This window comes from Dermatophagoides farinae, chromosome 5 (assembly GCF_024713945.1).
Source record: "Dermatophagoides farinae isolate YC_2012a chromosome 5, ASM2471394v1, whole genome shotgun sequence".
Classification (NCBI taxonomy): domain Eukaryota; kingdom Metazoa; phylum Arthropoda; class Arachnida; order Sarcoptiformes; family Pyroglyphidae; genus Dermatophagoides; species Dermatophagoides farinae.
The window spans coordinates 2,739,125-2,761,542 of NC_134681.1; the positions used below are offsets into that span (position 1 = coordinate 2,739,125).

General features: G+C 32.1%; 1 protein-coding gene across 2 annotated transcripts in view; it reads left to right on the forward strand.

Moving 5' to 3' along the window:
- Positions 1-22,418, forward strand: part of LOC124494436 (uncharacterized) — a 25,096-nt gene continuing 2,678 nt past the window's right edge. The window contains exons 1-4 of one of the 2 annotated variants that reach the window (XM_075731211.1): positions 1-256; positions 1,988-2,292; positions 16,862-17,853; positions 22,286-22,409. In XM_075731211.1, the coding sequence (XP_075587326.1) occupies positions 2,012-2,292; positions 16,862-17,853; positions 22,286-22,409 (1,397 nt within the window). In that variant the 5' untranslated portion in view covers positions 1-256; positions 1,988-2,011. Of the gene's footprint in view, positions 257-1,987; positions 2,293-16,853; positions 17,854-22,285; positions 22,410-22,418 lie in introns of those variants that run through there. The other variant, XM_047057605.2, reaches the window with a different exon arrangement.

Here is a 22,418-nt window from a genome sequence, read left to right on the forward strand (position 1 = left end):
ATTCATGACACACCATTCAAGTGATGCGGTTCATTCATTCATTCATTCATGTTCCAATGGTTAAGATGGCTATTCCTATTTTCGTGTTTTGCTTGATTGAACCGGGAAAACTTTGAATTTTTTTCATTTTTTTCCATTTCGTTTTTTTGATTTTTGATTTTCCGTTTGTGGCTGTGTACGTTTTTTTAATGTTACACATATATGAATCTCATCGTGTGAGAAAGATATAGAGAAAATATTTGCAATTTGATAAAAGGTAAGTGTTTCAAATATTCACTTCGTTAAAATCTTAATCAAGAGAATGAGAGTAATAAGAAAGTTTTTCAATTCAATTTTGATTTGAATGAACAAGTTTAACAAAATTCATTGATAAGAAGCATATGATATGTTACCGGAATCAATATATTTGGTTCGATACTGATCGGTATCGAAACAGAGCGAATTGAAAAAGAAAAGAAAAAAAGATAATCGAATCCAACAATTCGATTAATTTGGTTTTTTCCATCTGGTTTCTCATCTGGTATCGAAATTGGAAATTAGAAAAAAATAATTTTCAAAGTCAATTTCATCTTTGGAACCAAAGCAAAGCAAAAAATGAAAAAACTGAAATTTTCTCATTTAAAAAGAAGAAAAAAACTTTTTCTCATAAATGAATGACTACCGAATGACAAGATTGAAATTAATTTTTTTTTCTAATTCAACTCTGGCCGAATTGTTAGTTCTTTGGATGCGAAGAATGATGATGATGATTACAGACGCGCTATTGTAATTTGCTTTGACTTTTCTCTTGTTGTTGTTCCATTCATTCATTCGACAATAATAACAACGACAAAAATAATAGCAATAATAAATATCCAAAAGCCAGAAAAGAAAAGAAAGAAAGAAAATAATTCTCTGGTTTGGGTTTTTTTGGCTAAAATTTTTCATCATTTTTTTTCATTCGTGTTGGTCGGGATTCAGGAATTTCATAGGTTTCACGGTTGATTGTGAGAGACAGTTGTATATTATATTATGATAGTCACTTTGGTGTGCGTGTCGGTTTTTGTTGTTGTTGTTGTCGTTGTTGCTATTATTATCCATCCTACACATGTTGTGCTAAAAGTTTAGGTTTTTTTTAACCAAAACAAAAAAAATTTTCATCAAAAAAACATAACAAAGATGATCCAGAGATAGAACCTTTTTTCTTCTTTTCCTCATGTGTGTGTATAGTCATTGGCCAGTGAATTTGAAAAAGTTGCAGATTTTTTTTCCAAAAGCACAAACACATTGCGACCACTGTTGTTGTTGTAGAATGGTCGTGCTGTAAATGGATCCCAAGAAACGGCAATAAATTATTTGATTTGATTTGGATTTTATTTTCTTCTTTTTGTCTGTCTGTGTGTGTGTGTGTCCATTATACAGTAATATGAACATGAATCCGATTCTGATATTTTTTTTCATTGTTATTAATAATAATAATTCTTGCTCATTTGGATTCAACGGTGAATTTTTTACTGTTTGAAAGTTTTCATGTATTTTAATTTCAATTTTGAATTCTTTCTCAACAAAATTTTATGCTTTTCAGAGTGAAAGGTTATGAATAAAAAATCTGTTGTTGATATCGTTGATATCGTTATGGTTTATTTTATTCCTTTAATCGGAAATCAAATCTATAAAAAAAATTTTCATTTTTTGGCAATGGTAACACGTTTGTGTTCCAAATATCAAGGCCATCAAATAATTAGAATGATGACTATTTCGTTCAAATGTTTTTGGGTGGATAAAAGTTTCAACAATCCAGCTTTTCTAGAAATTATTATTTATGATTTTTTCGTGAAACTCGTAAAATTGAACCACCAAGTATGAGTGAGAGATCATTTGATTTTAGTTTCTTACGATAAAATGATTCACTTTTCTTGTATTTTCTCATTTCGTGACATTTAGAATCAAACTATTAGAATAGAATTTTTATGAATTTCAAACATTTCTTTGATTCTCGTTGATGCAGATTTCAACTATGAATTTTTAAACAATGGATCAATCGACAGAAGAACAACATGTAACCATGAATTTTCCTCACTATCAATCAGCGAGTAATAATGATGTTGTGAAAACAAAAAGTGATCGTAATGATAACCATAATGCTAATGATGATGATCATGAATCTCAACTAATTAATCAGCAATTATTAAGTCTTTGTGAACATTTTGATGACATGATTTCTACACATCATAATCCATGTAATAATATCCATATGAATCAAATTGATATCGATAACCACCATAAACCTACAGAACCCTCAACACAAACAAGGTAAGTTGTATTGAAAATCGTTCTGATTTTTTTTAATGAAAACGGAAAGCCAAAAGAAGGTCGCTGTTTTGCAATTTCTTTATATTACTTTTTAACAACAACAAAATGGAAAAAAATTTGAAATTTGAAAAAAACTTTCAACGACAATGGTGATGATGATGAGAATAAATAGAAAGGATAAAGAAAAAAAGCTGTGCCATGGTTTTTTCGGTCTTGCCGAATCACTATTATATCCATGATAAAAGCCGGATAGCCAACCAAAAGTGAAAAGAAAAGACGAATTCTGGATCACGTTTCTGGATCGAGTTTGCTTTTCACCACTCACACATGAAAAACCCGTTTCATCATCATCCATCGTCAGCTATGCGGATATGTGTAATATTATCACACATTTTGCAGTAATTTTAGTCAATGGATAAAATACAAGTACACAGTGATCATGGGATGAACCAAAGAGAAAAAAGCTAAAAAAACTTTTTTCAAAAAAAAAATAAAAAAATTCCAACAAAATTATTTGAAAGCTCGCGCCGCTTTTCATACGATCCCAAAACATTTTTCTTTTTTGGTTCTGTACATTTGTTCAAGATGATGTGTGTGTGTGTGTGTGCGTGTGTGATGTGTTGGTTTACACTGGATGAATGATTTTTCCTGCTTAGCTTAGCTTAAAAAATTGGAAATCGGGTTTGCTTGCTTTTTTCTTTTTTGGATATTAGTGATATTTGGTTGCCATAAAAAAAACAGTTATTGGTTGATTGGTCGGTCGTTCAATTTTGCTACTCATATCTACATTATGTTTTTTTTTTGTTTAATTTAATTACCCAAATACATACGCACAATAAAAGAATAGCAAAACATATCGGTTAAAGTTTTAACAATTTTTTTTGCAACATAGATGCATTCAAAGAGTACAAAATGTTTCCAGTGTGTGTTGCACAATGGTCTGGTTTTCTGAATGATTTCCATCAGAACAACAACAATAGGATACATGCACATACAATAAGTGGTAGATTGTTGAATGGATCGATAAATGCAATCTAGTATTTTTTACAAATATTTCAATTGTTGGTATTGTTTTTGCTGAATCAATGAACATGAAATGTTCTCAAAGGGTCATCCATCAATGCTCGACTTTGTTCAGGATTTCTGAATTCCGATATGCTTGTGATATGCTGATATTGTCGTTGAATTTGATATGAGAGAATCGATCGATCGATCGTTATTTGTTGTTGTTGCTGTTGTCAAAAATCAATGATTCGTACATTTGAACATTGGAATCGTTAGAAATATTAACAAATCTTATCTTATTCGATATTTGTTTGTTTTTTAATCGTAAATGTAATTAATCCGAATGTTCATTTACCGCAACAATCACCAAATGACTAGCATTTCAATCAATTCCGTTTGAATATTCTGACAATTATGGTGAATGGTTCAATGATTTTGCAACAAAAATTCAAACATTTAGGATAAGGCAAAAACCTCCTGTTACGGTCGTTAGTTTATGAATAAAAAACCATAAACAAGGAGGCTAAATGATTTAATGAATTTATTTCCCTTTTTTGTCATAATGGATAGTAATTATCCTCGTGATTACTGAAAAGAACGACAACAATATCAGTCTTTGCATTCATTTCATTCACGATTCAATTGATCCATTTGATGATGGTTCGGAGCAAGGGTGTCTGAAAAGTTAATGGAATGTAAAAAATTAATCTCCAATCTCTTTCTCTTTCTCTCTTGCAACTTGGTCCCAAATGTTGTTGTATATTTGGTCATGTTCAACAAATAATACAATTCCAATCTGATATGTGGTTTTCTTCAAATCATTTGAAAATAATTTTTTCCTTTTCTGGTTATATCAAATTTCCAAAGCTTTTCAGATACTCAACATAATATTATGAACTCAATCAAATGAAACATTGAATACAAACAGCAGCAGTGAATAAAAGATGGATGATCTTTAGTTTTTTTTTCTTGGCTACTGATTGGCTGAATATGAATTCGGTAGAGTTTTTTTTACATCTTTGAAAAGACAAACAAAAAAATCATCAATGATCAAATGTCAAATTTGTCGAGGCGATTTGTTTCATTTCAAAAAAAACAAAAAAAAAAACAAATAACTACAACAAAACAAAAACAAGCCGACATGTCCAGCAAGAAAAAAATGTTGGCTGCATAACATTTTTTCTTGTTTGTTTGTTTGTCATCCAATGCAATTCAGCTGCATATGAGCACGCGACATTCTTTAGCCATTCAATTTCGTATCCTCGTTCTTTAGTTCAATTCAGTATCTCGCATTGTGTGTGTTTCAGATGCCATTGTTTTTGTTGCATTTGGATCATGATGTGTGTGCATGCATGCATGCATGTCGTTCATGCATCATGCATCGCGTCATGTAATATTTTCTTTTCAATAAACATCTTATAGAATCAAGTTTTATCGACGATCACGAATTGAAGTGGCCCAAAATTTTTTTTTTGACTCTCTTTTTATGCATAATCCATAAAAATATTTATTGCACTTGATAAGCTCACCAATGGCTGATCTATCCTGTGTGTGGGTGTTTTTCTTGGTTGATCTCAAACAATTTTTCTTCTTTTTTCATTGAAAAACAATTTGTTGCATTGGAGCAATATGAATGAAAAAAACTCGATACTCATTGGGATGCGATTTAGTTAGTGTTGAAAAGTTATTCAATTTTCTTTGGTTGGGAATGAATAGAGCAAACAACAGAATACATTCGTAATCAGCAAAAAAACGAAAAAAAGTTCAATAACATTAGCCAGGGTGTTTGCTGAATCTGGCGAATTAAACGGATCAATCGAATGGTGCTGGATGGATATAAATGAGAGAAGAAAAGGAGAAAAAATCGAAAACAAAAATTATCGATCGCCGAAAAAATGCAGGCTGCAATGTTTTTCGTTTTTCTCTTCGTTTCTGATTATTCCCGAAATTTAGACTCGTTTCATTTCCGTTCCATAGATTGATTCATTTTTGTTTAGTGGTTTGTTGTTGTTTTGTTTCTGGTCAATTTCCTGCTATTCTTGATGATGATGACGTCGCTGCTGGTGTTGTTGGTGGATACAAGGCAAAAAAATCTGAAAAGATTCTAGTTAGATTCTAGTTAGTCTAGTTAGTTTTCTGTTTGTTTGTTTTTGCATATGTGGATGTGACAAATTCTACATTGATCCAACTCAATACAGACTAGTTTTTAGTTGGATAAAACAATTATATCAAGTAAGGATGTCATTTCTTTGTGAATTGATCTGGAAATGTCCAAAAAAATTCAAGTCAATATACAGCTGAACATCGTCATCATCCTGATCAACATTATTGTGTCAATCACAAATGTGTTTGTTTTTTTTTCACAATTATTTCCATTGTTTTGTTTTGGGCTTTCTTCTCTTTTAGTCCGAATTGATTTGATGTGATGACCATGTGTGAGCGTGTATGTGGCCATTGGCCATAAATGAGAATTCGATTGGATCGTTTCCATCATCATTTATTTTCCCCTTTGTTTGACGCCAAGATTTGACATTTGACACTTCTGGACCGTTCTCTTTTTGTTATGCGTATGTCAACTTGAATCAACTACATTTCTTTAGTTCGAAAAGAAGGACATTTGCAGTTTCAGTTTCCGCCGATGATGCGATATTAATATTCATTTATTAGTTTCCTATATCGACCGCTTAGTTTTCAGCATTTTGTCTGTGTGTCTATTTGTTTGTTTGTTTGTTTGTTTGTCGCTTTCATATGAAAATAATATAATTGATGACCCAAACAAGCCTTAGGGTTTTTTCGTTTGAGTTTTTTGATTTTGAAATAGAAAGCAAAAATTCATTGCTTTTTTCCATCTGTTCCATCAGCATCTATCATCTGCTCATTTTCATCGATTTGAAGCTTGTCAATTGAAAATGAATTCAATTCAATTGATTCGTTGTTTTTCACTTGTCTTCATTTCCATCGGCTGTAGAATTGATAATCGAATCAAATTGATTGATTATTTTATTAGTGGCAAGAATATTGGGCAAAGACTCATGCTTCTCTCTCTTTAATGTTTTTGTTTGGTCGTGGAAGAATGAGAAATTTTCATTTTAAAATTAAATTTTATATTCACACATCCCAGATGGATGGATAAATTCCTTTGTAATAAATTTCGAAAATATGAAAAATCTACATTTTACAGTGCAACTGCGGGATCGTGACAAAAATTTTCACTTCAACCAACCGTGATCAGTATCATCACCTGCCAATGACCTTGCATGCATGAAAATTAAATTGTTCTCGTGGGGTTCTATGGGGTTCTATTAGTTTTAAATTTTTCTTTGAACTTCTATGAACAATTTAAATCTTGTAATTTATATTTTCGAACACCACAACACGACAAGGACAACTCACAATCAAAATTTATTACATCATCATTTTGTTGTGAATTTTTTTCATTTTTAATTCATTTGGTCATGGGCAAGCTGTCATCATATCGTAATGTCTAGACTCTAGACTCTAGACAATAATATATAATCATCAGTAATCAGTTTAATTTAGTTTTATTTATTGGTTCATGCGCTGCCATATGGTGTGTCTATTTCTACCCGCAAACCAAAAACATGCATGGTTTTCCAACAACCCTTTCAACACATTGATTGTGATTGTGGTCATATTTATTATTGTCATTTTAACGTGTTCATTACATCATCCTCATTCTAAATAAAACACAAGATTCATCTATTTTGATTTTGAGCTAGATGAAATGAGCATCAATAATATTCGACCATGTCATGTTGATCCATTCAATTCATTTGTCAACACTCCACCTCCTTCATCATTATCATGCTATAATAATACAAACACAAATAGCTTGTTGACCGTAAAGCAATCTATGATGGCCAGTTATTCTGCACGTCTTTGTTTGGCACTAAATTTTCGTTTCGAATCAACCGTTTTCACCCGTGTCTAATTTCGCTTTGTTGTCTCGAATAATTGTCGACTGGACCAAGTGTTAGAATGAATGAATGAAGCAGCAAAAATATTCAAACTTATTGCCAACATGAATTCGACATTAATCCAAAGATTTTTTTGTCAATTTGAGAATCAGAACAAACCGGAATTGATTTCCAATTTGAATAAAAAATATTCATGAATGAATCAATGAATTTTTTTGCTCAATGTTTGGCTTTTATGGACACCACCGCATGCGGTGAGAGATTTAAATTGAAAAATTTCAAATTTCAAAATAAAAACCAGAATAATCCATCCAAAAACAGATATCACGTGATTTTTTTCATCAAGTCATATCATTCACATGAAAGAAATGCAATATATTCATGTAATGGAATCAGAACCAATGACAACCAACGAACAATGAAACCAAAGCAAAAGCCTAAGCAATTTTGTTAAAACAAGTTTTGATCCATATATGCTATATGCTATATGCTATAATAATAATAATAATAATAATACAAACACAACCAGTAACAATAACCGAATCGGATCGGTCGATTGGTCTTTTGAATCCATCGGGATGTCATCATCATCATCATCATCATTGCTATCATTACTAAACTGGTTGTAATACGGGTCGTAGTTTTCCAACGACCTCGGGTAACATTTCGCCCATTTGTGTCTGTGTGTAAATTGTCAGATTCTAGATTTAGTATAACCAAAAAAGAAAGAAAAATAAACGATCATCATTTCAATTTCAACAATGATGATGATAATCATCGTAACCATTTTATTTAAATGATGACTATGATGAAACACATATAAAAAAAAGAATATATAGACTAATTCATTCTGTAGAATTCAGTTCTTTCTTTCATTCACATGTCAGCCATTGATTTCGATGTTCCGAATAAAAAAAAAGAACTGCAAAAGCAAAAAATAATTTTTCCTGACCTCTGAACTTGTCAATTTTGACGATTTATTTATCAATTTTTTTCTCACTGTTTGAATGGAACAAAAAAATGAATTGAAATGTAACAATTTTTTCACAAAAAAATATCGATTACGACACTTATACAGACAGCTAAATTATGGAAAATTGAAAAACTTGAATTTTAAATAAATTTAAACTAGGAAATTCACAATAAATAAGGAAATTTAAAGAATTTGACTGCATTCAATAGAACAGAAATTGGTCTAGAAAAAATCACAATTTTGATCGACAGTTATGAAGACGATCGCAAAAAAAACAGTGAAAAAACAAAATGTAAAAGAAAGTAATGATCCTGAAATTGGAGCCTGAATCAATAGCTTTTTATAGTTTTCAATGATGCCCATCAAGCTTTCCAAATAACCAATCATGATAGGCCAATTAACTACGATTGCCATGATGATGATGATGATGATCCAGAAACAGTAGCAGTATTAGTTTGAAATTGTCACCAACATCCGAACAATAATGGCCACACTTGGTTGGATCAATTCAATGCATCAAAAAGGATTTTTTACTCCTGGTTTTGTTTAGGTTTTTGTATGATTTTCTGCATTTCTTAAATAATTTATTGTCATTCACTTGTTATTTTCGTTGTTTTTAAAGCCTGTCATACGATTTGTTCAAAAGAAATGTTTGGATTTTGTACATGATTCTTTTGCTCATATGTTGATGATTTGTTATAGAAAACATGAGAGAGAGAGAGAAAGAGAGAGGGAGAGAGATTGTTGGCACATTTTCATTTGAAATGATTATCATTATCGATGTGCAGTGTTTACGCAATACTAATCGGTTTCGATATTTTCGCGGCTTAGATCAAGATTTTTTGATTGGTTCAAAGTTCCAAATTTTAAGTGTTTTTGCTCATTTTATAAAGAAAATTAAAGACCATAAACCAGATGCCATCAGATGAGAAAATGTATGAAAATGCCTGCTCCAGCAAAATGGAGAGCTAAATTGTTTTTCTCTATATTACGGTAATTATTATGTTATTGTTTTCTCACTAAACCGGTCTTTCATTCAAACAAATTACACACACTTACAGAGAAAGAGAGAGAAATGGATCTGTACATAATGATGTCAAGTTATTATGTCCATGATGGATCACAATTGGAATCGGGTTATTTTCCGGTAAAGGACAACAGAATGTATGCTACTGCATTTTCAAACGAATAAATTAAATTATAACCACCGAAAGCTTAGCAAAGTGTCAACGGTTTTTTTTCTGTTTTTCTTGTTTGAAATGATTTTCATTTCCTTTGTCATTCTCACGATAGTAAAGTTGAAAGAAATATATATTCATATTCATTAACCAGATATGAATAATATTTTTCTCTTTTTCGTTTGGAAAATTCCGTGTGTATCGTCCGCATTTGACACATTCACATTAGACACGCACATTGGCATTTTTTGTTATTTTTTGTTCGGAGTAGTTGGCTTATGGCCGTCACTGATCTAGATTTATTCACTAAAATCTATCTATGCTGGTTGTTGCAGAAAGAATTTGTTTTGTTTTTCCAAGTACTGGTTCGATGTTATCTTAAAAGCAAAATAGATATATGTGCAGTATGGTGTACACAAACACACACAAGTACCTGGCTTTAAGTAGTTGGCTTAATTATTCTATTATCTATGATCACTCTGTTATAGGAAATGAACAAGACAAAGATCCATATTATTAATTGGATCGCGTGATCATCAATGACAAATGTTATTGTTTTGTTACATACCATACCATACCATTGTGTTTGAATTGCAATGGGAATAATTGAAAGCCAGAAAACAAAACTCAAGCATACCGTTTTGAAAACACATGGTGGTTAGAATCATTCAATGTATTATATTATAATGATTGAACCTGATAACTAAACAATATGTGCTCAGTTTACTGTTATGTTTTGATGTTTGTGGCCAACAATTGATTTGAGCTACCATAAATACCGGATATGTTTTTTCTGTTGACATCAAGCACAGAATTGATTCATCACCACACTAAGCTAAGCATCTGAAATGTGATGAGATTTTTCATTCATGTTGTTTTTGAATATATCACCATCACCATTGAAGAGAAGATTGACTAATGATAATGATGATCATCATCATCATTTCCCTTTACCATTTTGCTACAGAGTTTTGTTACAGAATTTTTCTGATACTACAAACACACACACACATGCATTTGGATAACTCCTGGAAAGAAATTTCAAAGTCAAGCGATTAGAACATGATGGAACAAAACACGACTACCCTGATGATAACAATGATGATATACTCGTCATTACCATCATCATTAAATGAATAGAGTGTAGTGGCACAAAAAATTTTCTTTTTACATGGCACAAAAATCCATTCAATAGTCTGGCTAATTTTTCTTCTGCTCAACCAATCTCTACTATGTGTTCTTGTGAGTGAAAATTTTATTATTTATTTTCACAATGACTAGGATATCATAGCAGTGGTAATATTAATAGGAATGGATGCTTGTTAAAAGTTTCCGATGATTATATATTATTAGAGACGAAAATTTCATCGAAAATTTCACACTCAAATTTTTTAGTGAAAAAAAATAAAATAAATTCTTTTGCCTAATTTGAATAATACATTGGACAACATAAAATGGGCAATCATCACCATCTAACCCGAACTAACCCGATCTAACAAGCCAACATTCGATTAACAATCATCGCTATAATGAGCATCACTTTCTCCACTAATAATGGTGATGATGGTACGGCCATTATATTGAACAAAGGAGAAGGAAAAAAAAGTTAAAAGACATCATCATCGCTAGTTAGTTGGTTCAAATGGGTTCTGGATCAAAGATGCATTGAATCGGTGCTTCTTATTCTACAAACATAGAAAAAAACCAGTCGCCCAGCTTGAATCTCATTCACTTTCCGTTGTTGTTGGTTGTTTACTTTCAACAATGTTGATATGCAAATTTTTTTCCAACAAAAAAAAAATTACTGCCATGTCATAATGATGACGATGATAATGACCATGATTTTGACCCTTTTTCTGTGATGGAAAATGCATGAAAGATGAAATAAGGTTGAAATAGTCAAATCAAGTGATATGGTGATCATAGCTCCATTCATAAATGGTCATCACATATTCAACAATTCTGTTGTGGCCATCAGACTTTACCGTGTTGAGGACAATAAAACAATTCAGCAAAACTTGAAATGAAGTCGATGTGACACGCGACTTGTTCACATATATCGAACCATATTACGGTGATGACGTTATCGTTATGTGTGTTATGTGGCCATCATTATTTATGATACCCGATCATGGGAATGAAAATTTTCCATTTTCTCTTCATCATAACATTGTCTATGTCTATAAAAATTAAGGCAGAGTTGTTTTTGTGGGCCAATATTGTTCATCATTATTGATAATGATTATGATTATCTTTGTCAAAAGTCAACAGGGACCTCACTCTTTGTTGGCATGTGTGTGTGTGTGTGTATGTGTAAATGTAACATTTATGTAAAATAGGTTTCATTGATAATAATGTTCTAGCTGTTGGAATTTGCAATTTTTCCCTCACTGGAAAGCTAAAAAAATTCATAAACTTTTTTGAATTGAAAATTATTCGTTTTTCTTATCCAATAAACGATAATACCGGATACGGGATGTTGAAGATGGTGATTTGAAGCTTAGAAACCCATGGGGCAATTGTATTCATCATGAATTGTTGGAGATTAATTTCATTTTCATCATATGACAAATGAACCTACTGTAAAGCAACAACACAAAACCAACAGTATCCGTCGTTGTAATTGAATTAAACTACAACCACACAAACAACAAAAATCATACTCATTTTCGAGGGAGAAAATCTTAAAGTTAGTTTTTTCGAGTTATAATGTTTGAAAAAGTTTAAATTTCAGGAAAAATTTAAACTTTTTTTCTACAAATAATTCGTTTATGAATAAACAACAAACATGTTGTTCATTAGAACTATCTGAGTGTATGTGTGCGTTTGTATTCAAATTATACTCTGATCAAACCTGACAGAATTTTAGAACAAAAACTTTGAAATGTTTAAAAGGACGAATTCTCAATTCATATGCCGACCTGAAGAGAAAAGAAATTCCAAGTTTTTTGTATGGTTTCTCATTGAGTTCTTGCCAACAAATCGGATTCTGATCCCTCAGAAAAAATTATTTCCTGATTTATTGATCAACTTTTAATTGATGACGAATTTAAGTGTGCAAACGTATCGTACTGGTTCATGGATTCTGATCTGATTTAACAATCATCATCATGATCATATTATATTTTATAAATAATAAAGAAAAGTATAGCCAACACAAGGAAAAAATGGACCATGGATAAAAATGTGACGCCCGAGCGTGCATGACGACGACACATGCTGTGCAAAATGAATTTCAATCCATTTCAGGAGAAGGAAGAAAATCGCCTCCTCTAGTATATGATCCATGGTGTCCTATCGTAGTTTTTGAATCAATCCAGTGAATCTGTGTTGTGTCTGTATGTCTGTATGTCTTTTAATATTCCTATCCATGTTAGTAGTAGGGTCATTATTATTTATTAGAGCAAAATAATCATAATCATAATATATCCATACTGTTGGGCTGTTGGATAGATTCGACATCTTTTCTTTTTCTTTCAAACGTAACGTTGCCATATACTTTTTTGGTGGGTGTTGGGATCATTGAATTCTAATAGATTTTAGATTCTTTGCCTGAAACAACCAACCAAACACCAGTCAATTGATGTATGAATCAATTGAACAACTTGAACATTAGTGTTCATTTTTGTATTCCATGTTTTCGATATTTCGATACGCTAGTAGCCAGCAGTAGTTAGTTTTCCCTATATATTTCGCATAATTCAGATGTTGCTGTTTGTTGTTGTGGTCATGAGAAAAAACTTTTTCCTAGTATCGTATCCAACATTGAGATGATCATCACATGCATGGAATGTATAATCATTATTGCTTCAATCAAATCGAATCAAAACTTGCCATGAATATCGATCGATATTTCTTCTTCTTTCTTTTCGATACATTTCAAATTCTGAATATAATCATTCAATGGCCGGTTTAGTGAGGAAAAAAAGAAGATGTCATGCATATAGTAATGTTGAATGGAACTCAGCAAATTGGTCAACTTGTTCTAATCAAAACTTATTGTTGTAGTCAAACAGATAAATGTTTAACGTTTCCGTTTCCTTCTTTTTTATTGCCTGATTCAGTCAACCTAACAAACAACGAAATACAGACTACAGACAAATGTTTGTTCAATGATCTGGATCAGCTTCAGTTTGTTTGTTAGTAATTTTGCCATTCTTTTTCGATTTTTTGCATTTAAAGTCAAACAACAAAATACAACAAAATTTCGATTGTCTGAGCTTTCTTCATTTTTTCTTCGCCCTACTAATATATCTAATCCAATTTTAAATTGAATTTATTGATGAATCCATTTCGAATAATCAGTCTGTCGGCGCAATATTATTGTTTGCTTCTTATTAATAAAATAAAATCGACTGCTACCCCCCATTATCGCCATGAATACATTGTTTTATCGTAAAATTTGAATGAAAAAAGTTTGAAAATTGAAATCAGTGAATTTCGCTTTTTTCTTAGAAACGGCGACGACGAAGACAATGATGATGATGATGATATTTCCATTGGGAATCATTCAAGTTTTTTCGGAAAAATTGATCTTCTTTCACAATAAAAATTATAGAATTTAAATCAAATCCAAATGGATTGTTTGTCTCTCTAGTGTATCTGAAAACAAAATTAATTTAGACCAATGAATAAATCCATGGAATAATAAATAATTTATTTCGCCAAAAAAAACAAACAAATTTCAAAGAAAAAATGAAGAAACGAAACAAACAAAAACTGTCACAAATGTCATTGAATAAATGAATTGCCAAAGATTTTCTGCATTGTATAAAAAATTCAATTTTCCCTTCAAAAAGAGTTATGTTTGTGAAAAAAAAAAATTGAAATGAAAAGAAGCCAAATTCATGTCTCAAGGGAGCATGGAATACTAATAATGATGCAGAATTCATCAACAACAGCAACAAGATTCATCTTCTAATTCCTTATTATTATTTCAATTCTCAAGTTTATTGAACCGGTATACAAGCAAACAACTCATACAGAGAGAAAGAAAGACAATTAATTGATCCATATGACCCAGCAACCACCAAACAAACAAACGAAAGAAATGGTCATATGATTCCCTATTGGGATTGATGCAAGATTGATTCTCATAACACACACACACACACACACACACTGGTGTAGTATCGATACTCGAAATATGGAAAAATATAATAATTTCCAATTCAATGACCTTCGAAATGTGTGTATGGATATCCATCCTCCATATACATGATCATCATCATCGTGATGAAGAGAACAAATTATTTTCCGTTATACTTGAATGCAGCAAAAAGAAAGAAATCTCAATATTAGATATTCAAGAAATGAGAGAAGAAAATCGAAAAAAATTGATTCGTGCCAATCTGTGTGGCTGACTGGCTGGCTAGCTGGCTTTCATTCTCATCACAATATGGATAGAAAAGAAAGGAAATCATTCATTTTTTTCCTGTTCGGGAATCTTTCAATACAAATCAGGCCATCGATCGATCGGAATGGAAATACAATTGGTCAACAATAACTGAGATATGGTGAGAATGGAAAAAATTTGGGAATTTGGAAAACAAAACAAAAAAACATTCGGATAATGAAATGCCATCCACATAATAGACTGATGTTGAAATTTATAGTTTTTTTTTCTCACAAAACCACATATCATTATGGGAGAGAAAAATGAAAATGATGACAATACAACAATGACAGAACAAGGTGTATCTATATAACATGCAGAAATTATGTTGCATACTGCATAAATCATAATTCATTGTCGGAACCGATCAAGTAGAAATCCTTGCAAAAGAGATTTTTACGATTTCAAAGTGAGAGTGAAAATGAAGATGAAAAGAAGTGAAAAGAAAATCATCATCATACTATAACGTTAACGATGCTTAATAATAACAACAACTCCAGCAACAGAGTAAGCTGTTTCTGGCCTAATTCTCAAGTCTCAGACACACACACGAATATTCCCTTCGGTGTATCGCTTTCTTTTCTCACTTCATTCGATTCAATTCAATTCGTAATCAAGTCGAAATTCATAAAGAAGCAAAGACACAAGAATCCTTCCGTCTCTCTCTCTCTATTTCTCTCTCTGTATGTGTTCCTGGATCAATGTGATATGAAAATGACTCAAAAGAATATAGATGAAAAATAATAATGCACAACGAAGTGAACATTCATCTTTCGATGTATGTGTAATTCATTCGGGACATTTACTTTTGATATCATATACACACACACAAATATAGAAAAGCTTTGAAGAATTCGAAATAAATGAATGGAACATTTTTGAATATGGATGCTAAACACGAGTGGTATGCATCCATATTTAGGTCAAAATAAATTATCATCATCATTTTCTTTCGTCCTATGCATTTGTCATCAATAGAAATGATGGTGATCGGTGAAAGACAATCTTATGATTATCCTAGAGCCAAAATGATTATTTATGACATGGCTAAAACAAACAGAAAAATATTTGACACTCTTTTCGCTTGCTTTTCGATGGATTATGAATTATGGCAGTTGCAGCCACGGAAAAAATGGAAAAATAAATCCCAACATTGATGCGAAATTGTTTGAAACAAAGTTCCAAATATGAAAAAAAAATCCAAAACCCTCCATATGTGAAACAAACAAGATGAATGTCCTCGTTAACCAAGTCATGAAAAAAACATTCACACATGAAATCTATCATCGTGATGAATTTGTAAGACCAATCATTTTGATTCAATTTTTTTCTCACTTTTTTCACTGGTTCATAATCCTAATTCTTAGCATCCATATTTTTTCCCATTTTTCCTAGATAAAAGTTTTTCTCTTATTTTTAGTTTACTGCCATTACCCCATTCTTCCATCACATACATACCAGAGGCCAGAAAAAAAGAATTATTTCTCACTCATTGCGGATAAAAAATGAAATGAAATGAACTTTGTCTTTCTTGGCAATAATAATTCTGCTAAGACATGATAATGATGATGATGATGATTATTATGATGATGATGATGATGATGATGATGAATCGAATGTTGATAGCACACACACACACACACTCACTCATTTTCATGAGATAGCAAAACCAAAATCGAATGATGGATTCTTTCTCTTTCTCTTTCTCTTTGTGTGTGTTTTGAGTGATTCGAGGTAATTAAAATTTACTTCACGTATTTCATCGCCGTCTTATCTTATCACCTCCATTTTTTGTGTTTTTCTCATTTATTCATTCAGTTTCATACAGATATAAAATACATCTATCTATTAATCTTATTGTTGAAATCAACCTAATATTTTTCTTGGCCATGTTTGTTGTGACTGAATGATCAATTTGATTTTTCAAGCATTACTCATCTAAAGGCATCTATGACAATTGTTGTAGAGCAAAATGATGACCATAAATTAGAGAAAAAGTATTGAATTATATGTCTTTATTTCTCTCTCTCTCTCTCTCTCTCTCTCTCTCTCTCTCTCTCTCTCTCTTGCTCATGAATAGATCGATAGATGAATACGATTTCGAAGATGATCCAATCATATATGCTCAGATACAACGAGAATCAGATGGTGAATCCAAATTGGTTAAATTTTTGGATACAATTCCAAGGTTTCAATCGAAATTGACAAAAAATTCATCATTACAAAACCAACGGAAAATTGTTCGTATTGCGTATAACTTAGAATCACGTTCTACGAAACAACCCAATTGGTTTCAAATCGATTCTGAACGTCGATGTTTATCCATCCAACAGAAATTGCCACAAAATAATCAAAATGAAAACAATTCACCATCATCATCATCATCGGCAATCAAATTGATTCCATTTGACCATATATTTAGTGGATCATTGCCGGAAAAACTTCGTTCAATACCTGCAACATTGTTGACCAAACCAATAGAATCATTTGCCAATGGACGCCTGAATAATGCTGTGATTATTGCCATTGATGATTTTATCGATCAATGTTGTCCGATGTCGTCACCGACCAGCGCCGGATATTTGGATATCAATGATCAACAGAAATCCAATTTGATAAATGAATTTCGTCAATTTGTTCATCGTGGTCTGATGATGCACTCGATTGCATGGATGTTCGATGCAATCAACAATAGAGTGGATGATGAATGTTTGAATGAATCGAATGTAAATCCTAAACTGTCACATTGTCATTCAGGCATCAATCACAATCGTGCCTACATACAATTATCTGCTTCGGCTTTGTTTCACCACAAAATCTATGATCTAATCGCCAATAATCGTTCATCATCGCCATCTCAATCCACATTGGTTGCTGTTGATCATGAAATCGAATATGAATGTGTCAATGCCAGACAAGCAGCCAATCATTTGGAACGTGCACTTGCTTTTCTAGAGCAAATCCATTTGAACCATCCTAATGGACAACGAAATGATCATTTATTCGTATTTACCATACATTTATATCGTTATCAATTTGTGCCATTGGCAAATTCGAGGAAAAAATGTCAAGGTATGTCATTCATTCATAATCAAAACAATGTCACTTTCATGCCAATATGCGTTTCATATACCTACTAGCAGCAAGATTTGATTATTTTTTTAGATATGACACACAAACAGAAAAAATTAGATAAATGGGCAACACGTACCAAAACACTTATTCGTCGCCGTCTTCGTCATCATTATGATTAGAGGTAGTCGTCATCAGCAGCATTATTGCACATCCAACATGGATTGGCAATGATTTTCTTTCTCTCTTTTCGCTTTTTTTCAAAGTGGATTAGATTCTTCATTTCGCATGATAATATAAAATCCTAAGCTACACACACTATATTGGCGAATGAATAATGGATCAATGTAATACACAACTTGAAGTATTGGATGGAATTTATTTATTTATTCCAACATTAACAATGAAAATGGCTATGTTCTGAAATCGTTTCGAGTAAGAAATGGCAAAAGTATTTTGTAAATGAATGTGACAGCTGAAATTGAATTACATAACAACAACAACCGACGACGGAATCATTAGATGAGAACGGCCAAATTTAGCTTGCATCGAATGTAGTAGTGATTATCCCTTTCCACCCAACAATAACAAACCCCATCGAAACCAATTTTCATTCGTGTGTGTGAAGCTTGTATTCAAGTCATAAACCGTATCGAATCGATTTTTCTCAGTCGTCTTTCTTTTCTTTTCTTTCGCCATAAACCAATTATTCATTCGATTCAAGTGTAGTAAATACTCACACACAAACACTTGGACAATGTTCGAAGCTAAAGGAATTTTTTATTGTTGTTGTTGCTTTTACTAGACATTCAAACGTTCGAAGGCCAATGGATCAGAACGGCTAATTAATTGAATCAATTAATTCAAACGCTGAAAAGATCCACCCCCGTAATCATTTTTTTCTTCACTCACTCTTATCACTGTTTTGTTCAGCAAAAAATTTGAATTAGCGAGTAAGAGATGACCAATAATCAACCGAATTGTTTGGTTGATGATGTGTGGTAGGCCTGGATTTGGATCCAAATCGAACAACGGCAACAAGCATAGCAGCAGAAGCCATATTACTTTGTAGATTTCTTTTTTTCTTTCCATCAAAGTACAACCAATGTCTTTCATTTTTAACGAACTTATCCTCATCATCACCATCACGATTGTAGTGGAGAAAGAATATTATCCGAAAACGAAACGGAACGAGAGTGAAAATCTTTCAAAAAATACATGTGTGACATGACGGGCTTTCCGTAAATAATGTGTGTGCAATCACTATAATGAGTTCATTGACGCCCGCATCATTTTTTAGTACAGTGGTGCCTCGATTATGCTCTACTTTGCCTTGACTTTGACGACAACAAAAGAAAAGAATCAGTTGAGATCCAGTTTCTCAGATCCAGAAAATACTTCATTTTCATTCAAGACTAGGTCGATACAACATTGAAAACAACCAAAAACATTAACCAGGCACCCGTATTATTTTTTCACTTCGCTTTCGTTTTCTTGCTCGTTCTGGTTTTGGTTTCCGATTGTTTGGAATTTGCACAGAGATAAATTAGTTCAATTTTTCTATTTTTATTTTCAGTTGGCCATGATTTTTCAAAACGACATCTAAAAATTGGTGGCATATTGTGCAAGGCAATTTTCTTTTTTCGTTTATGTTTTGGTTGAAAAAAATTCCAGATTTTTTTCTATTTGCCAATTGGCCCAAAACAGACGATCTTTTTTTGTTGTACGAAAAGTGAAACACAACGAAAACGACACGAGTTTCGAATTAGAATCGGTAATAAATATTCGTTTAGACATATCATCCCTAAGTTTAAAGATAGCGACTCGTGATTCTTTGACTTGGTGCTTGTGTTGGTCCCAGTGTATACTGATCCGAATTCTTCATTTACACCTACTTTTAACCAGATTCCATATAAATAGTTTGATCAAAGAGAGAGAGAGAGAGAGAACTAAAAAAAATCGATCCATTTGAATCGAATTTTCTTTTTTCGGCTTATTCAAACAATTTTTTCACTGCTTTATTTCAAATCAGTGAATTGAGTGAAACAGGAAAATTTTAAATTTTGCCCAACTCTATTGGATTGAAAATGACTTTTTCCTATCCATTCAAATACACTAAAATCGGAATTCTACAGGAAAATGGAAAAAGAAAAGTAAATCCAAATGTAAGGTCATTTTGAACAAAACGATTCTAAAATGAAATAAAAAGCACAAGAATTCCATTCATCAGTATCAATGATTCTGGTCATTATCATCATCATCATCATCGAAATCTTTACTTGAAACATGACTATATAGGGGAACAATTGTTACATTCATTCGTTCATGTTTTATTCTTAATCTCTTTCAGGGTGTGCTGGTTGGCACTGATGGAACCATAACCATAATAGTATGAATGAGACACATTGTCAAATTGTCTTCACACACAAACACACACATTTGATTATTATACATTGTCCATGCAGTTATGGTACAGTAATGTCGAGTATCGGGCACCAATTCTGTCACGTTTATTATTGTTTAGTGTATATATCATAGACACACATAAAATTGATGTTGAAACGTGTTTGTAGCAATCCAAATGTATTATTTGAGCTTCGAATCTCAACGATCTAGTATGTATAGTGTGTGTGTGTGTGTGTGTATGGATAAAGTTATGGAACTTATATTCACTTTTATTCGATGATGGATTTTATTCTCACTCAAACTCAGAGGAAAGATGTGAGCAATTAATAATCAATGTTGAAGCAGTTGAAAAAAGATCTTGGAAATGGAATAAAATCTTATAGGCAAGTAGAAAAAACAAACTAAATCTATCCAACAATGCCGGCTTGATCAACGTGGTCAACGTCCTCGATCGCTTCAGTGCTTCCTTTTTCCTATTCTAGATTCGACTAATTTATCTATTCGATCGTTTCAATCGTGTAGCTGAGTCTGATCTCTCCAAGGATATAAATAAACAGATAAACAGACAAACAGAGTGAACAGAATGAACAAGAAAATTGACCAGAACAGAACAGAGAAACAAAAGAAACAAAATAAATAAAAGTGATGCTAAAATAGAATTGATTAGAATGTCATCGAATCATGTCGATAAGGACAACTAGAACATGGAAAATTGAATTTGCTAGGAATAAATTGGGACGATAATAATCAGAATAATTCAATTAGTTTTAATTATACTTTCATATACGCTGAACAGAGAAATAGAGAATAGCCGGCATGGCACATCCAGCATTCAACATTAGACAATTGAAAAATGGACAACATTATTGTCGAAGAAATTGTTTTTGTTTTTCCAACATTAGAACAGATCCATATCTATGAATAATCAACATTGATATGCTAAGATTTCGTTGTCATCAATTCCAATCAAAGATGGCAAAAACAAATTTGGTTTGTTTGTTTTTCGGTTTAATTGAATGCCGTACATTTGTATAATTTCATTCTAGCTACTAAATACAACCTTGTGGGTTTATCGGATGAAGACACTCAACATTGAATCGTCAACCGATATGGCATTCTGCCATATCGTAAATGCTCCATTTTCTTTATTTTAAATGAAAAAAGTTATCAGGTATTTTAGGCATAATCAGGTTAAATAACCGATAACCGAAATAACTTACCAAACGATGTGTAAATCATAGATCACGGGAACAAAAACACAGAAAAAATCATTCCAATGAATGCAGTCTTCAGGCAAGATTTCATCATCAAATACACACTCACACAGGCACACAAAATGAAAATCATGTGTGACACATGTATTATCACAATAATCAATTCGAAAAATTCGAATTCGAATTCTTTCTATGTTCTATTGAATGACTGCACCATCTATTGGATGCAAAAGCTGCAGCAACGTGTGCTGAGCTAGAACAATCAAAAAAAACTTTGTCAAATTGTCAAATCTACATACCACAAAATGCGTTTCTTTAGAAGCGGGTGTAAAAATTGCAGTTACTCACAAATGCTTAGCGTCATAAAGAGATAGATTTCAGATGATTGTCGGTTTGTTTTCGATGATAATAAACTGTTGGCTTATTTTTTTCAAGCTTTCATTTTGTATGAGTTTGACAACCCACAAACACAAACACAACATCAAATTTTTCTCTTCTTTATTCCGTCGATGTTCAAGTGAAAAAAAAAAGAATCAAAATCCCCAAGGAATTGGTTTATAGACACAAGTTAGTGAATGCAAAAAAAAAATGAATGATTGCCGATGAGAATCAAACAAAACAAAAAGAATTAAACGTTTCACAAGAAAAAACACAAAACATTGAGATGGTCTGCAACTGCAAACACTGTGAACAAAATTGAAAAAGTTAAACTTTGACAATAAAAACAAAATCAATGACTAATGACTAATTTCCAATGGTTTTTTCTCATTTTTTTTTTTTTTTTTTTTGGTTCAAAATTCTGACCTATTCAGCAATCGAAAATCACAGCAAACTTTATCTGATCGATGTACCCCCATCATCATGTTCATCATCTACATCCCAATTACATCTGATAATGGCTGCATTGTTTGCGCAGCAAAATTTAGCTCCATTCAGGTGAGAGTT